Genomic DNA, 20,331 nt, shown 5'->3' with positions numbered 1-20,331 from the left:
GGCGTTATACAAAGAATGGTCAAAGGTCAACGTTTCCAAAGAAGTATAGTAATAGATGTAGACACAAGCTTTCGTGCGGGAAACATAAACACATAGTCGTCAGTCGTGTGGTTTTTATGAGATTTGATACGGCGCTGAAGTCTATGGCTGTCCCAAAATCAGTACCAGGCCCAGTTTCCAGACGGCAATGTGTGTGTTGTTACAAGGAATGCAAACTCATTTTATCAATAAGTGAACCACATAGAGGAATACGACATCTATCGTGAGCCAATCTGCATTCTGTTGCCTGCCAAAGCCGACGATCAGGTAAAAATTCAAAAAGCAGCGTGACTAGATATTTGCGTTAATTTCATGATACGTGTAATACGCATTGAAAACGCCAAATTGCAGTCATAAAATATATAATATTAGTAAATCACCCAATCGAATGTTAACGTAGGTATGTGGAAAAGAACTGCAATAACAATAACAAACTATGTGCCCAAAGAGTTGTCTTTGGCATGTCGCTTTTTTGAAATATTACCAAAATATCAAATTTTGGAAAAACGCCCCAAAATTTAAAACAAACACGAACCTTCCAAAATAAATATATATTAGCACTCGGCGGCCCAGTCACTACCTGCCGCTGTGATTTGGGGTAACTCATTGCTTCCCCTCTCCAGATACCGGTACTTCAAGGTCGCTCATACCCCAGCCCTTAAACCATGGAGGTATATAAATAAATGGAGAATGATCTAGCCAAGCATCTTTTGTACTACGTTGGTTATGACCAATTATTGTTGAATAGGCAATTTCAGGGGATATTGATTATGCTAAGCTGATTACATTGTTAAGTCTGTTTCACTGGTCATTTATTTCAATGGGGTGCTAAATGCAGTTACTTATAATGTTTATTGGAAAGTGCTCATGTTTCAGAAAATTTAATATCAAAATGTCATTTTTGCCAAAAAATTGCATTGAAATCAGTCTTTTTGAATAAAATAAACACCCTATCTGTAGGCCTATATCTGTGGTCATATTGTGACCCCCTACATTTTGGTCATGATTCTTGAAAAATTTAATTAGGCTATGACCCCTATTTTTCTTTCCAAAAGTTATGACCCCCGGTATAGGCCTATTTGGACCCCCTCCAAAGAAAATGATGGCCCCTAATAATATTAATAATCATTTAGGCCTAGATACTGATAATTATTTATTATAAAATGAGAAGTTTAATGATGATGAAAAGATTTTAGCTGAATTCCGCAAGTACTTCCGGTAAATTTTACTCGCTCTTAACTCAATTGGCCCAAATTGGCCCAACATAATTTTTTCACAATCGGAAGGTAAAAACGTTTTGCTTTCATTTGCACTATATTTGAACTCCCTCAGACCCCTTAAAAGCTTAATATATGAACATGAAAACTAAGTATATTTGTCAAGTTACGGCACAACTAGTGTTGAAAACAGTTTCATAACTTGAGAACAGAACATCCAAATTTCATCGGGTTTTCGCACAATCATACATTGAAACTATAAGCTATAAAAACTGGCGACTTTGAACAGCTAATTGACTAGCTGACGTCATTATACAGTCTCTTTTACAAGCTTTCCGGTACGGGTCAATGTAGGGTCAATTCATATGATGAAATTTTGGGAGTGACGATCAATGAACCATGGTAGAGTCTCATAACCATCGTGGAGATCAATAGCTTGGCTGAAGTGGCTAGTCATTCAAGTTTGGTGACTCATTGAATAGAGGTAATAGGATAATCGCCACTTAAGAGATTAGAATTCTGGCGATCATTCTCCATTTATTTATATACCTCCATGCTTAAACTAAGACGTTTTAACGCCACCAACACCACCCTGACCAAAATCGTAGTAGGGAAATCCCTTAGCTCTGCGCGTTAGTGGTGTGTGAAATGCTCAATCAGCTGATTTTTGTTTACAATTTTAAATGTCACATATTTGGCAACCTCAGCGAACAATGGCAGTAGTCATGTAGTGGCGCAGTCTATATAAACCATTTCTTCCAGGGCCTTTGTCTTTTATGCTGCAAACCTGAAATTAAAGTCGCATATTATACCGTAAGTATTGCATTCTATATGATTATAATAATTGATATATTGTTGACATTTAATAATGTTCATTCCAGCTTTCATCATGGTCATGTACGTACTATCTCATCCAGTGCAGTAATAATAGCTCGATGCTGTTTATCTATTTTGGGCTACTGCGTATGGCTGTATAGAATCAAATTACAAGCTAGACCACAGAGTGTGTTGCAATATTTGTGTATAGACTCAGTTCTCAACATTGCATACAATAGCTTCCAATGTACATGCATAGAGAGTCAATATTGATTGAAGTCCAGTTTCTGCTACTGCACATACAAAGATCTTTCTTATTGAGTCTACTTCTAGAATATTATTATTTATTATATTAAAATTTAAAGGGCATTTCGTGATCCACAGCCTCATCCCCCACTTTTCTCAAAAAAAGTTGAGATTTTTATATCACTGGAAACCTCTGGCTACATAATGTTTATGTACAAAATATTTCTTGCAGATTAATTCGTTTTGCAAAGATATTGTGAAATTTGAATTTCGTTCTGGTGCACCAGAACGAAATTACAAGCATTGTCTATGGAGCAGTGTAATACACATAATCATGCATAACTCGCAAACGCAAAATCGGAATCAACTGAAATTAAGTTTTTCCCCCAATACCTGCCCCCCCCCCAAAAAAAAGAAAATCCTGGCACCGTCACTGGCGAGACAAAAATATTCATTTGATGCATATACATGTATGTTCATAAAATTTGATATTAACAACCAACAAAGCGAGACAAAAATGTCACAGTCATTTTGGGGTTATCCAGGGTCAATTCATGTCATTTGGTGGGAATGACCACTGAAGCGAAACGAAACAACAAAGCTCATTTTGGGGTCATTGGAAGACCGCGATACTAGGGGTCTTAACACACATACACGTCACCTCCAAAGTGGGTATTTTCCATACCTGAAATGAAATTTTCATTCAATGTGATGAAAAAAAAAAGATAACTACATACAATATATAGGGCCTATATGCTCCCAGTATCCTCTAGCTCGTTCACGTAGCGTTTTCGTTGTCCCACCGGCCTACTACAAACGTAGATTGCCTGGCGATCGGAGTGTTATCGTCAGAGCACCTCGGACTAAGTATCCTCCTGAGTATCACACTGCACTGGATGTATCAATCTCTCAACAAAATACAATTCTAAAATGAGACAATTATATTTAGCTATCATGCAGAAAACCAAAGGTCCCAGGCTCAAATCCTGGATGGTCAGTGGATTTTTTGTTGTTGTGTGGTTTAGATCCAATTTTATTAGAAAATAGTCATCTATTCACAGATTCACATCAACAATCAAGGTCAACAACCTTGGATTCTTCCAAATCCCATGGTGATGATAGTTTCCAGTATGATAATTATGACCCAAACTAAATAGGCCCATATACCTTGCTTAAAACATACCAGATATAAATGAACATCGTATGATAAAATACGATAAAATACTTCCAGTGTAATCCTTAAGAAAACAATAATTGTGAACTGATTGATAGATAAGATAAGTTTGGATTACCGGTATAATAGAAATGTATGCTTGAAATCAGTAAACAGTTGGACTTACCACAAACCTGTACATACATGCTGCCATTGGACATAATGATACCGTCATTACAATATGTAATATGAATTGGATTTTCATTTGTTTTCTGAAAATTAGCACAGGATTCAATATTGGTAAGGTAGGTTTTATGTCAAAAGCCTTGATGTGTTTGCAAGCTTGCCATTTTTGAGGTGAGCAATTTCACATATAATTGCATTCTGTGTTCATTCACTCATCTTGAATTACTTGCTTTTGTCATGTGTAAGAAATGTAAAGTGTGTAAATGTACTGTTATTTTGTTACTTTTGTATTTTGCAAGTAATTCAAATAAATATTATTATTATAAGAGGCCCATATCTAGCATATAAATCCAACTCCCTCCATTGCCCCATTCTCTATCTTTTGTTTCTCATCCTCTTTTTCTCAGTTTTATAATGTGATTAATTATCACTTGCAGCAAGCTACCATTTAATAGGAAATCACCTTGTAATCAGAATCGATCAATCAAAGTTCATTGCGCAACATGTCTAGTTATACATATTGTGGCTTATTATCTGAATTTATTTGTCATCTAACTTAATACATGTACAGGCAAAAGTTATTATTGTTAAGATCAGGTTAATATAGAGACATATTAAATGTATTAAAAGCATTTTAAGTGCCATTTTATCAGGCGGCGAATGGCATGATCGACCCGGCAACTTGTGAAACTGCCCTGCCGTATGGCATTTTCCATATACTTGGTTAGTTTTGTGGGGTTCATTATCGAACCCCAACAGTTTTTGTATTTATATTATTTATTAACATAGGCCTATATGTTTGTGATATTTCAAGCGTTTTAAAATTTCAAAATAATCCCATTCAATTACACGGTTGACGATGAAAATTTACTGAATTTAGAGAATGCACGGTGACCACCACCTGATTTTATATAGTGATTAGGGGCTGTGCAATAATTATCAGCCCCCCCGGGGGGTAAAATTTCCAAACGGCTCGCCAAAAATTGCTTGCCCCCCCTCTCGGCCCGCCAAAAATCGCTTGCCCCCCCTCTTGGCCCGCCAAAAATTCTTTGCTCCCCCCCTTGAACATGCCACATTTTTGGGATCCCAAATTCCAAACTTTAAATGATCTAGATGTATGTTGCGAGCCCAGCGAGCAGGAAAATTTGCATATTTAAGCGTTTCCGTACCGTTTTCCTAAGCCTTTTTAAAGCATTTTATTAAAAAAGGTGCCCCGTAAATGCGTGCCAAAAATCGCTTGCCCCCCTCTCGGCTTGCCAAAAATTGCTTGCCCCCCTTTCGTCTTGCCAAAATTTCTTGCCCCCCCCAATTTTACCCTCCCCAGGGCTCATAATTATTGCACAGCCCTTATACTATTTTCCCACATGCATGATCCATGATTTGAACAGTTTGATGCATGCTGTGCATGTATGTAACTCATGTGTTTATTACAAAAATACTCAATGTCAATATTTGTGTCTGAAGTTTATTCAGTGGTGGCACCATGCAGGGGGGGGCATGTAGAAAATCCCCCCCGTCAGAACTCTTCTCCCTCCACCAGTACAAACCCACATTTTGATGGCCATCATACATTTTTCAACCTTGCTACAGCCCTGTATTAAATAATTTCAATTTTGTTTTACAGAAATCCACTCTATAAAGATGATATTGAGGCAGTAACTTGTGATGACATATGAGGCCAAGATGGCACGATTTTCCTTCAAGCTGCTTGTGTTAATTGTGGCAACATTAGCTTTTGCTGCATTCTTAAGTTGGTCCAGAGATTTTGGAAATCCATACGCCCACCTACAACAACCTTTACGGTAAGGAATAGGTCATCTGAGGTCAACTTTTGGGTGTATCCTTCGTGTAAGAGAATACCAAACAAATCCCAACTCTAATCCTAACCCTAATCCTTACCCTAACCCTTACCCTAATTCCTAACCCTAAGTCTAATCCTATTAGTATTTTGTGCTCTCTTACACTAAGGATAAACCAACTTTTGTATTGTCATGAAAGTTGGTGGGTGTGATCACAAAGTTTTGCACGGTCATTCCAAGGTCAACTGAAAATTGATATTTGGCTTAATAGCTTTTTGTTACAATTCTGAATTAACTGTAATTTAGATTACATTTTAAAGGAAATTCAGCTCTCAAAATGAAACATGTTCTTGAGTATCAGCACTCCAGGCACTCATCAATGCAAAATTATGAAACTTTTCATTTGTGGTGTTGTCTTTTTTAAAGAAAGTTCTTGTTGTGTATTCATTTTGTGAATTCTATGTTTGTGGGGGTGTGAGTGTGGGGAGGGTGTAAACTCATTACTTCATAGTATCATATTCCTTTCTTGCAGGGGTAAAATTGCAGAAGAGAAGAGAGAAACTCATATTGATAATGAAAGTACAGAGTCACAAAACATAGAGGCTGAAAACTTTCAAGGCAATCCAAAGATTGCTTTAAAAACTGAGGAATCACAAGAAGATTCCAATCAAAGAACAGATAAAGAGGGTAATGAAGCCCCTCAAGTGAATAAAATAAGTGATGATAATGATCTACAAGAGAAACAGGATGATCAAGAAGACTTACAGGGTAATAACAATGGCAACACTCAGGATGATGGGGAAAGAATAAAAACATTCTTTACAGCACTACCAACCAGGTACAGTATAGTTTTTTTATTTAAAATTTACCAGGTAATAATATTTTTATAATAGGATAGGTGCCAGAATTTTTTCAGGGGCCATGGGGGGGGGAGCAAAATCAACCAATTTTGTGTCAAAATTGCTGCAAAAAATCCTTCATTTCTGGGTTTACTGGGTTTTTTTAATGGGAGGGGTGAAGAAAAATATGGGGGGATAGAGCCACCACTGAGAATAGGTAAGAGGTGGGTGCAGGTTTCGTTGGGAAGGTACTCAAGTTTTATAGTTTGGGTTGGAGGGTGCTGCTGAGAATTTGAAAGTGGCCAGATCCATAAACCAATTTTCCAAGAAACATTGACCCATTGATATACCAAAAATCAAGAGGGGTCAAATTACAAATGTTTGTATAACATTTCCCTTAGTTTTTGAAAAATTTCAAAAGATTTGCTATATTTAGGAAAAATTCCAGCTGTTTGGGAACATTTAGAAAACATTACCCATCCATATACCAAAATTGGTCTAGAAAAAGGGTCATTGATATATCAAATGGCTGAAAATGTGACCCAGAATAGGATATTGGGGTGCCCACACCCCACCACCATGAGCAAACAAACAACACAATATAACAGCAAACTTGAGTTAGATATGAGACCATAAATACTATGGTCTCAGGTTAGATATTCAATTATTTTGCTTTGTTTTCCACAAAATATTGGGCCAACATGTTAAGAAACATATCAATTTGTAAGCGCTCTTTAGCAAAGTCATAGTTCATTGAATTTACAACCATATGACAAATTGCAAAACAGGTGAAAATAGTAACTTTTTGCACAAGATTTGCAATTTAAAGAGAATTGGCCATTACTCATTGATATGAAAGCTAGTATATGGGCAATGTAAGTGTGCTCTTTCATTATAAAATTTGAAAAATATTGTAAGGAACACTTGATGTTTTGAGTTTTAAAACCTACATTTTGATCATAAATTGTGCTTGGATAGCTCATTTTCAACAGATTTACCACATTCACCTAGCTATTAACATTCAATTTCGTTATCTGTTGACGTAATGAAAAAAAGTGTTTTTAGGGGAACTAGCTTTTGTTCTATATAAAAAATGTCTAAATTGGATGAAGGGAACACAAGGTTTTGACAAAAACCAATCACAGATGCGTATTTTCTACTAGATCTCACACAGCTCTTATGATGCTATGCACCCAACCGTGTAGTATAAACACAGACTGCATAGACTCGCAGTGCTTGGAAATATCTGCATATTCGGGTGTATCGAGGTGGAAACTGTGCGTAGATGCAATTATAAGAGAATTGTTTATGCAAACCTTTTCATAGGTTGGAGAAAGGCATAGTAGAAAGAAACAACATCTGCCTTAAATCTCCTTAATAATTCTTTATAGTTCACATGCAAATTTTTCATGAAATATTAACATTGACTCAAGTTATAAATCTGTATCTGGGATTACTATCAGTCGTTGATAATGATGACCTGTTTCGTTTGTCTTTATCAGTTTATACACAAATATTGTGTGTTCCAATATCTGTGGTTTATACCTGACCTCACCAGTTACCTTGTTATTCAATTGTTGAAGATGACTTACTTGTTTACTGTGTCCTTGTCATTCAATTGTTGACATGACATTATGCTAGGACAATGGGCTTAACTGTCATCAACTTTGTTTATTATTCAATTGTTGAAACTGCATGGATGACCATATTAAAGGAAGGTGACCTGATATATTTGGAAAATTAAATTCTTTAAAACTTACGTTATAACATAAAATGTCATCCCTTTAAAGCACTCATGCAAAAAGAAAATGTAAATGTTTTATGTTTTATGTAAATGTGACTAATTCCTAATGGAATTATCGACATTTATACAGTGTGATATTGGTAGTCTACAGTGTTTTTATTAATGATAATCATCATGATCATGTAATATATTGATTTCAAGTGAAAGGCCCTATTTTTCTCATAAACATATTGAAATTAGAACTCGGTGTATTTCTGAAGATATCATCAAAAAACTGCCTAATTAGTCTCAACTACGGTATACCATAGTTGAGACTAATTCTGCAGTTTTTTGATGATTTCTTTGGAAATACACCGATATGGAACGCCAAATTTCAATATGTTTATGATACCAAAATCAGCATTTTGATGAGGTAAGTGGTGCAAACAACCCGGGCAAACAAACATACTTTACAGCCTTGAATTCATATAATCATAAAATAATAAAAAAACCACCAGCTTAAAAAATGGGGAAAAATGTGTTTTTTTCCCTTAAATATAATTCCTGTTGATCATGCCACTGTTTTCCATGTAATTATAAACATGTTTATTCTTTAGTTTTGCAGCACTGCGTTTAGAAGATGGAAATGGGATTCCTACTAAAGCTTTTCTAGATGCTTGCACTGACTTGACTCCATTTTTAAGTAGGTATTTGTATTATTGTATGTATTTTCTCTTATTTCTTTAAGGGCTGGGGTATGAGCGTTTGGACAGTATTTATTTTGGGACATTAGAGCACATCAGACATATCGAATTGCATTCTGAATACGAAGAATGTCATTCTGATATCAAATAATTTTGATTTTTGAAATTGCAATTTAATACACATTTTATGGCAAATCATTAAAATTGATATTTTTGATATTTAGCAGTACTTGAAGTAAACTTTATAAATCTAATGATATATTCTTAAAGTGTATGTAGGTGGGATGAAAAGCCGACGATTAATTGAAAAATTTGACCTTTTGTATTGAAGATATGGATTTTTTTCCCCAAAACACCAAAAAAATTGGGTCTTTTTGGGAAAAAAATCCATATCTTCAATATGAAAGGTCAAAATTTTCAATTGACCGTCGGCTTTTCCTCCTGCTACATACACTTTAAGAATATATCATTAGATTTATATAATTTACTTCGAGGACTGTTATATATCAAAAATTTGAAAAATATCAAATTTTTATAATTTGTCATAAAATTTGTATTATATTGTGATTTTAAAAAATGAAAATTATTTGATATCAGAAAGACATGCTTCAGATTCAGAATGCAATTGACAGGTCTGATGTGCTCTAATGTCCCACAAAAAATACTGTCGAAACGCAATAAACGCTCATTTTGGATCCCTTAACACCAACCTTCTGTTTACCCCGCCCTTTTCTTCCTCTTGTCCTCCTACTTCTTCTTCCCCATTTCTTTTTCTTCTGAGACAAAACAAACAAACAAAACATGGATAGGCCGGGGATATAGGTGGAATCAAAATATTATAGAGTTGGTACCCATCAGTTTCCAGTGATATGGACATGATGTTCTACCACATCAAAATGCAACATAGGATCTGCAATTTGTTAATTAATGTCATAAACAGTCATGACAATTTTGTAAAGCCTAATAATTCAATATGTTAGAAAAATATGATCTTTTATTTGATATCAAAATCTGCATTTTGATGTTATAAAGTGGGGGATGAGATGGGGTAGGTATGACCATGAACCAATTCGACTTGATAAATTTTGAAACGTCACACTAAACAGTCATCCAATGCTAGATAAAAAAATTATCAAATTCGTGGACATCATGGAACAAACTCTTTGCGTGGCTGTGCGTAGTAAGCGGTTGTACGCAGATAGCCTTGCTAATATGGATGCATAGAGTAGCGTTGAGCGCGGGAGTGCTTAGCGTGATGAGTCGCGGTGTAACAAGGGGAGTGGAATGTTCCACGATGTCCACGAATTTAATATTTTTTCTATAGTATACAAATATTAACTGTCTTTGAGTGTGATGGTCGAAATATAATCACAAGGTGAAAGATAGATTGGAACAACACATCTTTCACCGAGTGATTATATTTCGACCATTACATGAATTTAAGACAGTTAATATTTGTTTTATATCACTCATACATAAATTCTATTACTAAAACATTATTTACGGAAAGGAAATACATTTTTTCATCAACATAACACCATGTTTTGCCGTGATATACTTCACATTTTGGGGTCCACCCCATAACTAAATCGGCGAGTCTAAGAGTCAGCTTACGACTTGGCGCAAGCGCACTATGGCGCAGCACTATGATGGTAAAAACTATCACACGGAGAGGCTGATAGTAAAAATGATAAATGGTAATCAACCAATGAACTGTCTAGAATTTATGTATGAGTGATAAAATAGCTGCTATCAGACTCGCAAAAATGTAAATGTGATTTTTCTGCAAATTCTGTATTTATTTCAGATAAATTTGGAAAGACAAGTATGAATCTTGCTCACAATGATTTATCTGGGAATGCAAGGGTAAGTTTCTTTGTGATATCTTTAGTTTACCTTATTGCTTGTTTAGTTGGCAAGCAATTTTTGGCATGCCATTTGAAAAATTTATGTGGAGGGGTTGGGCTCATAATTATTGCACAGCCCCTAACAAAACAAGGTTTGTCCATGGACTGTAGAAAAAGTTTGTCATTGCTAAATGGGACCCAAGTGGTGTTGCAATTATGTGCACCCATCAGTATACCAATTTTCAAGAAAAAGCACCCAAATTTGCCATAGTTGGGCGCTTTAATGGCATTTTTGCTGAAAACCCACCCATCGATATACCAAAATCGCTGAAAAGGTACCCCAAAACTGTGGCACATCCCCGTATACCTTCAACCAGGAAGAACCTCTCCGGGCCATTAGCGCCAATCTGGCTTGAAATGTACGGGGCACAATCACGGGGCACAATCGGCCTGAATTGTCAAAAAGTGCCTGAAAAGAACAAAAAATGGGTCATTTCGCCAAAAGGTGGGGGACACGTCCCCTGCCACCCCAAAAAATGCTTGCCTCCATTTTGGCTGCCAAAAAAATCTTTGCCCTCCCCCCATGATTCACCACTCCAAGGGTACACATACTTATTGCACCACCCGAACACTCACTTGACTGCTTATTTACAGCTCCTCATTATAATGTGATAACTGAGTTATGTTTTTGTTTTGTATCTGTTTTCACTTTTATGAGCAGAAAATCCATGCAGTGTACGAAATTGACACAGAAGTATCTTGGACTTTACAAAAAATGGTGCTACATGAATTTGAAAATGGGGATTATGAAGTGGATGGGAAAGGAACCATATCATTGCTGTGGTTAAAAAGGTAAGGCTTAAAGAAAATGTTTGGTTGAAGTAACCCGACAGACCCTAAAAATAGGCCTGACCTAGACTTTTTTCTTTAAAAAAATGGAAAAAAAAAAAAAAAAAATTTAATTTAAAAAAAAAAAAAAAGTTCCAAGGCCTTTATCGATGGCAACTTACAGCTTAAAAAATGTTTGTGTGTAAAAAAAATGCATACCGACTGACCCTAAGTTTTGCTTTATGTTGCGCCAATCAAACAATTTTTCTAGGCCAAAAAACAAACATTTCAGTCGCTATGCCTCACCTTTCCGATCTGTTTTACACTGCTAGCTCAATCTGGGAGAGGGGTGTGTCAAAAGTCAATAAACAGGGCTGTAGCAAGGTTGAAAAATGTGGGGTGGTCATCACAAATGTGAGGTGGCCAAATAAAAATATATCCCTAAATTGAAATAAAGATATAAAGAAAAACCATAACAAATATCTCAAAAAGTGGGCGAACAATGGCCTCCCTGGCTACCCGCTTGCTGACCCTGCAACTAATCAGAATAAAAGGTACATTATGACAAGACCTCAAACATGAAATATCAAAATATTACATTATTTAGGATGTAAAAAGGTCAAAAATCTGAAGAAAAAAAAGAAAGTTCATGCATGAGCATGCCACCACTGAATGCAAGTGCCCCACCCCATCCCATCCACGCTTTTTAATGCATTTTGTATAATTATTAATACACAATGCATCATAATAATTGTTGTGGTAATTAATGGACATGAAATATAGATGTATACATATGTACATTTATTTGCAAAGATGGTTCCTATACCCTACATGTATATATTCAAAGTTTGCACAAAGGCAACAAACTTTGACAAAGTTCATAAAATCATGAACTTTGTAATTTGATAAACTTAGGATTGGCCTCATTGGGTATTGTTTATTTCATTGTTGTATGTGTACATGTCCTAAATGCTGACCACAATATAATCTGAAAACAAAAACCGGGATTTAGGAAATTGTGCAATATTGTATTGTATGTGTGCATGTCATAAATGCAGACCACAATATAAATATGAAACTAGAACAGGGATTTAGGAAATTGTGCAATTGTATGTTATCTTGTTGATTGCAGTTTGTGTAATTTTCCATGGAAAACTTTAATATTCTAATATGAAGTCTTGATTCCCAACCTAAATTTAAAAAAAAATTATGTTTACTATATACATACTGAATCAACCAAATTTCACAGTAGATTTAGAGCATTAACTTTATTTTAATATTTGCTCATTGTTTACTATATACATACTGAATCAACCAAATTTCACAGTAGATTTAGAGCATTAACTTTATTTTAATATTTTGCTCATTGTTTGGAAAAATACAGTGCTAATTTGTTTGGAAAAAATGTTATTGTGTTAAATGAAACACATCTAAATCCTAATCAATTGAAGGGAATTGATATTTGGCAACTTGTGAAAGAAAACCTACATTGTTTTCATACAATCGTAGTCACAAAATTCATAGACTATCTATAATAGTCTAAACATTTAGAATGTTGAGTATAGGCCAGGATATATTAATCTGAATCTTATTTTATGTTAATTTTTAATAATTTGTTACAAAATAAATTTTAAAAAAGTGTTTGCTAAAATTAAGAGTGCATAGATTTATATAAGCCTCTGCAAGAATAAATTGACTCAATATAAAAAAAAATGTTAAGAATGCATGTGTTTGGCCCTTATTTACACCAGGTGATAAAAAGTTAAGAATTCAAGCAGGAGGCAAACAACTATATTGGCACACACCCCATCTACCTACCTATAGATAACTGCTGTTAAAAAAATGACATGAAAGTTAATTTTACCAAATGAAGTTTGGCCAAGGCTGATTTCAATGACAAAACACTCTGAACAAAAAAATAATCCTGGAAAAAAAACAGGTAAAAGCTTATATAATCTGGCAATATGCTACAAAATGTCTAAAAATAAGATCTATGATCTGATTGAAATGTGTGTGAGCATATTTAAATGTTAACAGTCCAAGTTTTGGGGTACAATAAAAAATGCAGAATCATTTAACTCCACAGTCTAGGTTTACCTTTAGGTGACCTGATGACTATTTATATAATATTGAATGGCTTTGAGTGTGATACAAGAATATATTGCGAGATAGAAAAATATTGCACAAGTCGAAGACGAGTGCAAGATTTTTCTATCGAGTGCAATATATTCTTGTATCACACTATAAAACAAGCTTTCATTCAATATTATTATTATTATTTATATCAGGCTTTTGCTATGCGGTAAAATGAAAATTTAAGCTTACCTAGCCACCGGGTTTAACCAATCATTAATGTGTATTGTAATGTAAGCTTACCTTTAGACCTTCTTGTTTTCTGCTCTTTACTCTCCAAAGACAATTTCGGAATAATTATATATAGGTTTATTTGTAGATGTGGATTATATTTCCTAAGGTTATCATCGTCCAGAATTGCCGCGAATTAAGTTTGTGATTTTACTTGTTTTTATACAGTACGAAATCTCCTGTGAGCCATTACGATGTCTGTAGTGTATATTGTTGTGCTGTTGTATCATGACGCGTGTTGGTGCCGTCACCATGGTAACGCAGCGATACGCTGCATACAATATTCAAGAAATATTGTATTGCATCGTGGTATTTTGAAAATATTGTACAATATACAGTTTTATTGTATCACTCAAAAGCCTGATATAAATAATAATAATAAACCTTGCTAACTTGTTATATTTTTGCATAATTGCATATAATTCTGGTAAACTGGAATTCTATTATTTTCAATTTCAGAGGCTTTGAATTTGTGGCTGAATTTCTTCAACGGTTGGCGGATGGGGAAGAAACAAATGTTGCGGCAAGTAAGTACATCAGATTTACAAAAGTTGTCTATATCTGAAAATCAATATTTCCGACTTCCGACTGATTTTGCTTGATCACATTACATATCCTCAAACGGCACTTCCAGGAGTTAAAAATATTGTTCACAATACTATATTGATATATACCCAATGTTTGTTCAAAAAAACATGGGAAAATATCTGTCTGTGCCGTATTTCATGAAGCTGAAGGCTGAGGACAACTTGTACATATAGGACAACTATTCAGTGCAGCAAATTTATACCAAATGGTGTGATGGGAGGTCAGCAACATCTAGTATTATCCTAAACACATATTATGTTAATAAACATTTTCAAATCCACTGCTTTTAGCCAGCTGGTGATTCATAATTTGGAACATTTCTGGATGCCCAACAGAAATGGCTTGAGAGTTTGTTCTTGGTCACAAATCTATTATAGTTATCACAAACAGTTTGCGTATGACTAGTTTGCATATGACGTCCAATGAACCAGACCAAAAATACCAAACTGCACAGGTCAACAACCAATCACTCTGCGCCTTTGCCCTGATATCAGAAGCAAACTACATGTAGTCTTTTTAATTTTGTCTTTGATTGTAACAGTTGCATTTTAGCAAGTTTATTTTAATCTACAAAACCTCTCTTCCACAGACAAGGCATATGATAATAGCCTGGGCCACCACCATAATTTTATTCTGAGAGGAACATTTAAGGTAAGACCATACAAGACCCTGTACAGGCTGTATCAAAATGATAAGTATCCATCAGTTTCTAGTAATATGGACCTGACTGCCACATCAAAATGCAACATAGGATCCACATACTTTATTGATAAATGTTACAAACAATCATAAATCATTGTCATTTCAAGAGGACCCTATGTTACATTTGGAAGAAGCAGGATTTTATAACTAACAAAACTAATGGTTACCAATCATTTTGATACAGCCTGTAAAAGAGTCACAGAGAATATATCTCATCAGATGCGTGTACGGTACTTTGGCTTATAAATTCTGTGCAGTTACAAATTATCTGGAAACATCTCACTATAAAGTTCACCAGCCGTATCGGGAATGTACTGCACATTGATATCCTTCTATATGGATGGATATTGGCGTATTTAAACAGTCCATGATAAATTAAGTGCGGTATTGTGTATAATAACGCAATTTGTAGCAATGACCGCGAGCATTCAACATTTCTGGTGCGGTAAATTTGATTCACTATAAACAATAAACATATCTTGCAGTATATATAGGAATTACTGTTAATAGTGTTCTCAAAACTAAGTTTAATGTGGTCTCTTATAATGATGATAATATTTCAGCGACTGAGAAGCAAAATCTGTACATGGCAACCTAATAAAAACAAATGCTCAGACATAAAGAAATTGATGCTGATTAACACCCGCATTACCATTTACATTAATATACCTTGCTCAATCACCACACAAAACTTATCTTTCTACATTTCAATTTCTATTGTTTTTTCTTTACAGCTTGCTTTCACAACTCTAGCATACAGGCATGATTTCTTCAAAACATTAGCTGTGAACCTAGAAGATACGACTATCGCTAACTTTGATGAGATTGTAGCGGAGGATATGGCACAGTACAACAAAGGATTACAATACATACTGCAACTCCTCAGAGATTTCTTCACAGAAAAAGGATTAGAAAATTAAGTGGTATCAACTGGGATAAAAGTACTGAAATGATAAGAAACTTAACTCTCTCCACGTGGGTGTCGACTGCAGACGATAAGTTTCTTTTTTTTTTAATTCAAACATTTCAGAATTGTAAATATTCATGACCATATTTGGAATCTGCATGAAAAATACATTCAAATGAGTACAAACAAGCCTAGTATTGGTTCAGTGGTTCTTAAGATAACTCTAGATAATTTCAGAACATATCATTATTTCTGAATTGTGAGTCATATGACTGAGTGACAAGGCAAGACTTCTATGTGAGCTTCTACATGTGAAAGATAGGGTGGATCCATAGGTCAAATAACCAGGTAGAAGGCTATAAGGCTATAGCTGCCCTATAGACATCTGATAATTTCTGCATTCTATATTGTACAAATATGACATGTGGCAGCTATTGCAGATAAGACCTTGCTAGATTTTGTTCATGATTTGGCAGATTTGATATTTTTGATGAGGCTATAATATTGTGAGGCTATAAGGCTAAAACAAAATATGTTTGGTTGCCCTGAACCGACCGACCCAAAAAATTGGAAATCTTGGGTCGGTTTTTTTTTCCCCATCACTTTTTTAGAAGAAACCTTAAATTTGGACAGAATCAAGGACTTTGATATTTGTTATAGTATTTCGATTAAATCCAGTCCAAAAACACACAATTTTTTCAATAAAATGATCAAGCATTTGTCAATACTAACCTTTTCAAAATGGAGGAAAAATCGAGGAAGAGTCCATGGGAAAAAAAAAAAAAAAAAAAAAAAGGATCGACCTACCGACCCTCCAAATTTGTGTCTCGGAAGGGCAACCAAACAAATTTTGTTGGCCTAATGTTGTGAGGCTATAATGTTGTGAGGCTATAATGTTGTGAGGCTATAATTGCATAATATTGCGCTGTTGCAAGTAAAGTTCTGTATCGTAATGTTAATTTTGATGGCTTTTAACATTGAGTGCCTTTAAATCTAGGTACTATTTTTCAAACAAGTCGGTGCCAGTATTTCTGTCAAAACCACTGGCACCACTGATACCAAATTGACCTTAGTACTTTTCAACTCTTGTAAACATTTTTTTACTGTAAATAAATTTTTAATATTTGTGGATAGGTGTGTGTATTGTGTAGCATACTGACAGTGAATCAATTTTTATGTCAAAGATAATGACCATATTATTCTACTAATATATAATATTCAGAAATTTTTACTGAAAAAAAATTGTGGGTAGTTGTATGACTTGTGTGTTTTAAATACTTGTAAAGGACATGTTTGATATTTTATAGAGATAAATCAACTCAAATATTGTGTGAACTATTGTAAAATATGGTAAAAGAGTAGGCTATATGCTAGTAGTATAGTACAAAGTGTATCAAAATAATTGGAACCAGCTATGCAGGATATCTGACATTTTCAAAAAAATGTTTAAAATATAAAATTGTTAGTAATTTTTGTGCTGCTAATAGAAAGGGGCATATATAAGTTCGATCTTATGATCTTATAATTTGAAGCCAAATAATACATTGTTACATCTGGGAGCAATTATCATTGAAATAAAGATTAATATATTCATAGTTTCAATAGCTTCAGTGCTCAAAATATTTATTGCATAACATGCTCTGAATATCTCACTTTCTCTAAAAGCATGTAACTTCTGGACGTAATTTGCTTCATGATGTATAACATTCTTAGAGACGATAATAGTGCTATAACAAATTGAGCCTAAAGTAGTACATAACATACTGGAAAAAAAAAAGATAAGTCATCAACCTGGGGGTTATCGGTTCGAATCATTTTGATACATTTAGTACTAAAGCTCCTATTGTGACCTGTAATTAGTAGTATTAATGATGTGAAAACCTGTTGACCTGTTCTACCTGAGATTAATTTCCCCAAGCATTTTCAAACACATTGCTATATTTCTATATAAAGTTATATTTTCAGTAGTAATTTACTTAAATGACTCTGTTAGAATTGAGTCACTCAAGTGCTGAGATTTTGACCAGTTTGCGGGAGATTACATTTAAATCCGAGAGTCTCCCACAGAATTCTGGAGAGTTAGCAGCTCTGATATTGACTAGCTATGTGCTTATAATACCTGCAAGATTCAATTGGTGATGATGATGATAATGATAACATCAATAATTAGAAGGTGATAACCAATCTTTATGATAAGGAACTTGTGTATTTTGGAAGTTTTCCCCATCACCTAAATTGTGTACGAGTTTATGACATATATATGCAAGATAGTTTCAAATGTTCTTTTTAGTAGCATTACCATTTTATACATTATATATATTTAATTTGAGAGTATTTTGTACTGTATGTTAAGTTTTTAAAAGTATACAATGGTATAATCATGTATATCTTGTAGAGTTGTAAGGTACACTCAGTGCCCGATTTTCCTGATTTCATAAAAAATATTTATTTTGTCACTGGAACAAGTATGGATCTGCTAGCAGACCATGCAATATTGCATGCTGCACGTAGGACGACGGCGGCCATCTTCGATATGCGAGTAAGGAGGGAAACATACTGATATTACTTCATAAACATTGCGTATGTTTATTTCTCATGAGCAGGTTTGAAATTCACTTTCCCGACACACCCAAGATGACTGGTATGGGGTTGCGCAATGTCACATTATAGCATCTTGTGCAGAGTCGGATTCGCATCAATGATCCGGCTTGCTAAGTTTTAAATAAGAGACAAATATTTAATCCAATGTTAAGTGAACATTATAAATAAATTCTTTATTGCAACTCAATGATTAAAGACAACTTAAAATAGCAATTGCCACATGCAATCATATTTCATTACATTATATTTAAACATGCTTAATGTATTAATACATACATTTGTTTAAAACAAAACAATTAATGTAATTCTTTACATTCCAAACTTTACTTCCAAGACCCAATAAGGGTGTATAAAAACTGTATATCTTTTCTTTAAAAATAAAAAATATAGATATCTTTAATATTCCTCTATGACAGTATTATTAATCTTTATTCTTATCAATGCAAAATCTAATTGTGGAATAATATATATGCAAATTTATGCAACATCTTCATTTGATGTTCAATTTTGTTTTTCTCCTGTTTAAGCTTACTACTTAAGTTACACATTAAAGCAGGTTTGCAATCGTAAACAGCTATTGACATTTTTTATGTTAAAAATAATTTTTCATGTCTTAAAACTGTCTTGTGAAGCTGAATTTATACTCGATCGCTTTTGCAGAAAAGCATGCATGCTCAGTGTTTACTTGTGTTGAGCCGATCAATCGATTGAAATAGCAGAGGCAAAAATGACGTCGCTTTTGCAAGTTGAAGAAATCTCAACTTCCCAGCGATATCGCTTGACACGTGAATGCATCAACCAATCATATACAACCAACTGGATCTATTATTTTGCTAATTAATTTACCTTTCTCGATTATTTACTTTTGGTGATGAATTAATTCAAAGCAATAATTATTGACAGGAATGGATGTTTTAAAAATGTATTTTGTGGCATTTAGAATATTTCAATTGTCGTCTGCAATCGCTATCGCTGTGATAAATATAAATGCAAAAGTGACGAGCGATGCATCGCAAAATTTGGCGATTGCCCATCACTTTCCATTGCAATCGCTCGGCGATGAAGTATAAATTCAGCTTAAGGCTGTAACATTACACCAAAGATGAGTTCAGATTTGAACAAGATGTTATTGTACTGGGGGAAAGAATAATAATAATAATAATAATAATATAAAAGTTTCAATGTTTGAGCAATGTGCTTTTGTCTTAACCGGTGTCATAGTAGTTTGCTATTGTCCTTTAGGAACAATAAAGGCACACAAAGAATGAAAATATTGCATTGTTGGATGGAAGCATATTTACTTTATCGTTTGTATACTTTTGTTTTTTCAAAATGTGTTTCTATCTACATATATACGTCTAGCCCTCTTCTTTTGTTCCATTATCTATTGTATTTCTTTTGTTCAAAGTCTGGTCAACTGTCGATTATATCAAGTAATGTGGACAGGTCAAGATAATCTGGACAGGTCAAGATAATCTGGACAGGTCAAGATAATCTTGGACAGGTCAATAAATTTTGAACAAGAGAAGTACATGTTCATATTTAGAAACACTGGCCACATTATTTGACTTTTTGGACATTTCAACAAACTTAAAATGCATCAAAGTTTAATATATTTTACACAATCAGCATAAATCATTATGCAAGTTTATGCATATTAGATTTAAATGAAGATGGTAAACAATACTTGTGTGTATTGAATGACACCAAGAACACCTTTATTGAATAATGCAAATTAGTTTGTATTATGTCTCTTAAAGCCTGTATAATTA

At 34.3% G+C, this 20,331-nt stretch overlaps 1 protein-coding gene across 1 annotated transcript; it reads left to right on the top strand.

The window, feature by feature from the left end:
• The first annotated feature begins 1,930 nt into the window (after positions 1–1,930).
• On the top strand, positions 1,931–19,741 carry LOC140155273 (uncharacterized). Its single transcript, XM_072178038.1, has 9 exons — positions 1,931–2,069; positions 5,282–5,459; positions 5,989–6,294; positions 8,636–8,721; positions 10,530–10,588; positions 11,291–11,421; positions 14,221–14,288; positions 14,939–15,000; positions 15,786–19,741. The coding sequence occupies exons 2-9, from the start codon at positions 5,323–5,325 to the stop codon at positions 15,969–15,971; spliced, it is 1,035 nt and encodes a 344-aa protein (XP_072034139.1). The 5' UTR covers positions 1,931–2,069; positions 5,282–5,322; the 3' UTR covers positions 15,972–19,741.
• The last annotated feature ends 590 nt before the right edge of the window (positions 19,742–20,331 follow it).

The sequence above is a fragment of the Amphiura filiformis genome, chromosome 6, assembly GCF_039555335.1.
Source record: "Amphiura filiformis chromosome 6, Afil_fr2py, whole genome shotgun sequence".
NCBI classification, from domain to species: domain Eukaryota; kingdom Metazoa; phylum Echinodermata; class Ophiuroidea; order Amphilepidida; family Amphiuridae; genus Amphiura; species Amphiura filiformis.
This window is presented reverse-complemented; position numbering and strand designations above follow the sequence as displayed.

What these genes read in the sequence shown, in the direction of transcription:
- LOC140155273 (XM_072178038.1), top strand. Translation starts at nt 5,323, where the DNA reads ATGACATATGAGGCCAAGATGGCACGATTTTCCTTCAAGCTGCTTGTG. An exon ending in TCATTGCTGTGGTTAAAAAG is followed by an intron (nt 11,422 to 14,220) that starts GTAAGGCTTAAA and finishes TTTCAATTTCAG; the next exon opens with AGGCTTTGAATTTGTGGCTG. An exon ending in TTCTGAGAGGAACATTTAAG is followed by an intron (nt 15,001 to 15,785) that starts GTAAGACCATAC and finishes TTTTCTTTACAG; the next exon opens with CTTGCTTTCACAACTCTAGC.